General features: G+C 40.4%; 1 protein-coding gene across 1 annotated transcript in view; it reads left to right on the top strand.

Moving 5' to 3' along the window:
- Positions 1-307: 307 nt before the first annotated feature.
- slc35f4 (solute carrier family 35 member F4) overlaps positions 308-5186 on the top strand; it is a 29270-nt gene continuing 24391 nt past the window's right edge. Inside the window, exon 1 of the mRNA XM_017475334.3 lies at positions 308-670. Coding sequence (XP_017330823.1) covers positions 454-670 — 217 coding nt within the window. The 5' untranslated portion in view covers positions 308-453. The remainder of the gene's footprint in view (positions 671-5186) is intronic.

Genomic DNA, 5186 nt, shown 5'->3' with positions numbered 1-5186 from the left:
ATGCGTTGCTTCCTATAGTTATTCCAACGAGAAGCGCAATATTCTCCAGCGTTATTTCCGCCTCATAGTAAGACATGATGAAGAGCAGAAGGCATGTGATTTTATAGCCCTCTCAGGACTGGATTACTACGCTGTGTTCGTTTGAATGTTACGGCTTGTGAAAACGCTCAGCAGATTCGCTTATCTTTAAATCAATTCCCTGCGGCGTAACCTACTATTTTTAACATACTGTTTAGTCTGCTAGGATGCGGATTTGCTGTGTATCCGAGGCGCTGGAGATGCGCCCCCTTGCGTCCGGGTGCGGGAAGCGATTGAGCCAAGTTTCTCCCCCTCCTCTCTGGAGCTGTGTAGTAGTATCGGAATGCGTCTCCTCCGCCACTGGTGATGCCTTTGTCGGTGGGTCTCGCGTGGTTATCGGTTGTTGCTTAGAAGCCGCCTTTTCCCCCCTGGAGGATGAGCAGCACAGAGATTGATGTGTTGGAACAGGCGAGCTGTCGTCCCGAATCTGCCAAGAGCACGAAGAGCTCGCACCTACCGTCCAAAGCATCTCCAAGAGAGGGTTACAGGCACGCGCCGCAAGTGGCGGCCAACGGCGTGCACGACATCGAGGACCGCATTTTACGCATGACGGGTTACTACGGTTACTACCCTGGATATTCCAGCCACAGAAGTAAGTAACATACGGGAAATCACAAAGCTGCTCGAGCTGAGTTCTGCGCTTGGAGGTCGTGCTGCTGTTAATAAGACTGGCATTGCTTCGCAACGCACTTGTATGATGGCACTGATGGCAAACTGGTGCACTGGGGCATTCAGGATGGACCATTTAATTTACACTTGTGTACACTGATACTCATAGTGTATAGATGTGTGTGGGTTTTCCACTTAAACATGATGGATTCCAGATCCACATTGCACCACATGGTGTGCACTGGAGGTAGGCAGCACGAGCCATAACTTCCTGCCAAACTTTGGATGTAACACAAATGATGTACTCTAGAACATAGGTTTTCCCAACCCTGTTCCTGGAGTACACCATGTTCTACACATGTTAGTGTTTTCCATGCACAGGAAAAAATACAAAAATATGCAAGAGTCCAAGAGCAGTGTTGGTAATCTGTGCTCTAGAACAGTGGTCAGGGGTTTGTGATTTAAAAAAATATATATATTATTCAGTGGTAGAAATCCCACTATTATAAATATATATGTATAATATTCATATATTATATTTATTACTGAGTATTATTACTCTAGTAGCATATTTGACCGGTCCCTTGAATGAAACAGGTTTCATCCAAACATCAGTAACTCAAGAACAATCTATAAATATTTTCAACTTGTCATTGTGTTCTGTTGATGGAACGTTCACTTGTAGAAAGCTCTATGGGTGAAATAAATAGACAAAAAATATTACCGTAGCCTATATATTTTACTAACCTGTCCCATGGGGGTCTGTGGGATTTATTTTACAGTCAATGTGGTACAAAAAGTTTGAGAACCCCTTGCTCTAGAATATCAGAATAGCATCCCTTCTCCTAACCATTCATATCCATCCTCATCAACGCCATGGTGTATTTCATTATTTGATGTGAAAAACATTCATGCTTACTGCAGAGTTTTCATCTGCACTTGTGTGAAATGCACTCTGGGATGTTGTGTCCTGTAGCTCTTTGTGTAACAGAAGCTTTACTGTTTAGTAATTCAACACTACTGCTCTGTGTTCACCCCATTTGCTACACTGCTTAAGTGCTTATCTGCAGCATAATTAAAACATTCACAACTGACAAAATAACACAGGGCCAAGAGGAGGGTCAGAACGCCCTTGCACTGCTGGTGTCTTCGGACATTGCTGGAATTCTGTAATTGCTGCTCTGACAGCTTTATAGAGGAAAGAAACTGCATTTCTCGCCGACATATTTTATACAGTACCTCTTCAGCGTTTTATTACAAGCTGCATGCTGAGAAGGGAAAAGATTTTTTAAAAACTATACCAAAAAGCTTATATCTTTACATACCTTATAATTATTACAGTTCATTACAATCATACTTTGATTTAAGTGATCATAGTTGAGTGCCTTTGGGTCTTTTTATTTTGAAATTACACCCACTTATCATAGCTGTTAAAGTCTGAGTCGGCAGTTATATAAATAACAGAGAAAGTGTAAAAGGCTGAGAGTGGTATGATCTGAAATGGAAGCAAAGAGTTACTGTAAATATACAAATCTACATCAATTTTTTACTCTGGACCAAACTTAGCATCAAGTCAATACATGGATTTATGACAAATGAAAGACAAAGATATTCCTTACTACTTATAAGGCTACATTTTATGGTCAGAATTAGCATATTGTTATTATACCATGGCAAATTGCATAGCAGTATGCAATTTATTAAACCAACTGGGGTAAATGTGACGTGTGTCACGTCACAGAGGAAAGAACGGATGCAAATGCAGAATCCAAGTTTAAACATAAAACAAGACTTACAGAACCAGGACTAGAATGATGTGAGACAGAAGGACAAACCAAAACGAGATACAACTCGTGCAGTGCAGAACGTAACTATTTATACATATGTACTAATGAATCAGGTGAAAGAGACATGTGACCTGGTGCAGTGGCTGATGGGAAACATAGTTTTAGTCCCTTTATTCTTATTACATGACAATGTGTCAGTTAAAAATGTTGTAGGCCTCCACTGATTTGGCCAAACTAAAATGTATTGAATATTACCAGTGCCATGATTTACCAAAATTATCATAGTACATTTTTATGGACATAGAAGAATTTAGAATAATCAGAGAGAACGATAAAAAAAAACTAAATGCCTGTACATTTATATACAGACTAGCCTGAAAAGCTGGATCGGGATGGGATTAGATCTGACATATTTTATTTAATTGATATATTTCTGGCATGTGTGTTAATGAATGACAAAAACAAATATCGTGCACGTGGGTATTGGGTAACACTTGGCTGGTGTTGTACTGAGGGTGGGAAAAAAAGGATTGGTGAATCTGTTGTGGTATTTTTCTTTCATGTATATTTTACAAAAATCTTATTCATGAAAGAAGCATCTTTCATTTCAGGTGATTCTGATTTAGCTCTCCGAGTAAGAAATAACTGGAACATATTACACGTATTAACCAGCTAACTTTATACTGAAATGACCCTTTATATTCTGGAAATAAGCCGTCCATCCATCCATTTTCCATACCACTTATCATACACAGGGTCATAGGGGAGCCTGGAGCCTATCCCAGTGAACTCGGGGCACAAGGCAGGGGTCCTATCCTATCGTTGGGAGTTTGTGAGTTTGAATCCCCAGAATGCCACAGCCATCCGTGACCAGCAGCCAGGAGAGCAAAATTGGCCTTGTTCTCTGGTGGGAAGGATGGCATTACTCTCTCCCCTGTCAATCACCCAGCCAACTGCGGGTGTCTGTCAGTTAATGTACTAAGAAAAGGGCCAATAGCTCTTTCCATTGAGTGTGTTAAGCTGCCTGGGGATGCAGTATGAGCAGCAGTTTGAGAAAAAATGCAGTTCACATGTCTCAGCGGGAGCATGTATTATCCTTCACCCTCCCCTGCTCGTATGCTAGGGGAGAGCTGAATTGGCAGGTGACCAAATTAGGGAGAAAATGAGAGGGGTGGAATTGAAACCTTTAAAGGTTCTTTGGTTGTCACTCTGAGGAAACTGTTAAATATTCTACACAAATCTCTACAGTAGAATGTTTTCCTATCACTCTTACCCTTAGCTATCAAACAAACCCTTAAAGAACCATTGAAGAACCCCTTTTCAAAGCATGCACTCAGGATCTTCCTAAGTTGATTTCTCTCACACATTGCAAGGAAATTCTACAGCTGTAATTGGTTCAGGAAAAGAGTTTCAGAGAGATTTAATTCCCTGTAAAGTGATTAGATATATTTGGATATGATTTAAGCGTTTTGGCCGAGTATTGCGAGTGCAGAGTCAGCCCCATCACAACACTCATATCTTCAGCTTTCCTGAGACCTCCTCTCTTGGTGGGCTATTTTTATCCACAAGCCTAATGGGACGCTATACAACCGGAGAGGCGCTGTTAGCTGCAGACTCGCTGAGAATAGAGATAGAGCAGGCTGCTGATTCGAATACTTGACCCCACGACCATCAGACCATGTGTGTAGAATTATTGAGTGTGAAGTTTGAAGAGTAGCGAAGTTTGGGAGTGGAAAGAAAAAATTCCAGCATTTTGTGGACACCATGCACCCTGCTGTAATGTGATATTATGCCTGTATGTGGTGTGATACCTCCGTTATAAACACTATTTATGTGTTCAGAAAAAATACTTGGGAATGGAGTAGACATGTTGCATGGCATGTGTTCAGCTGATCATAAGTTCTTATTTTGTTTTGTTAGGATGGCAATATATGGCCTAACGTTTAACTACTATATACATTGTGTGTAGTGTAAGTATGTATGACCCGTGTGTTTCTCCTTCTTTTCTTCTTTCTGCAGCTGAAATGACATATTGCATTATGAACTCCTAGAAGAGAGACATTGTTTAAAAAAGCTTCGTCCTATACTTTGTATTTTTAACCCCTTTCAAAAGAAGTACGCTGTCTTACATTTCCATACTGCCCCCTTCTGGCTGCTTAACATATCTGCCAGCATTCTGGCACTGAGTGATTGAGGGAGTGGAAAGTGTTGTGACTGCTGGCGCCATGACTGCAAATCTACTTACACTGATTACTATGCCAGTAATATCCAGCCACAGAGGCATATAGTCATTTTTTTATTAGCTTTTCTAAGGCCTTGATGGTCTTGCTGTATTACATGGAGGAGTGAGGTGGCATATTAATCATCCAGAGCCAGGAATTTTCATACTATTACACATTTTATAAATGTAGACTGATATGTGTCATTAATTTTAGTGACTGACTTTAGGGCATACTTAATAATGGGAGATTCTAATGCCACAGTATATTTATAAATACAATTAATGCCACAGTACAGCTACATGCTTGGAAAAAACTGAAAAAAATTAAAAAGTTGCTCAGCCTCAGTCAATTAATAGTGTAATGAGAGGTGTAACACAAGAGTCTGTCAAAGCAGTATCGCAGTATTGCAGTATTGTATAATATTATGATAGCAACACTAGATTTCTGTCATTATGGTGTACTATTTTGCCTCATCCACATGGTGTCACCC

The sequence above is a fragment of the Ictalurus punctatus genome, chromosome 9 (assembly GCF_001660625.3).
Source record: "Ictalurus punctatus breed USDA103 chromosome 9, Coco_2.0, whole genome shotgun sequence".
Taxonomy (NCBI): Eukaryota; Metazoa; Chordata; class Actinopteri; order Siluriformes; family Ictaluridae; genus Ictalurus; species Ictalurus punctatus.
This window is presented reverse-complemented; position numbering and strand designations above follow the sequence as displayed.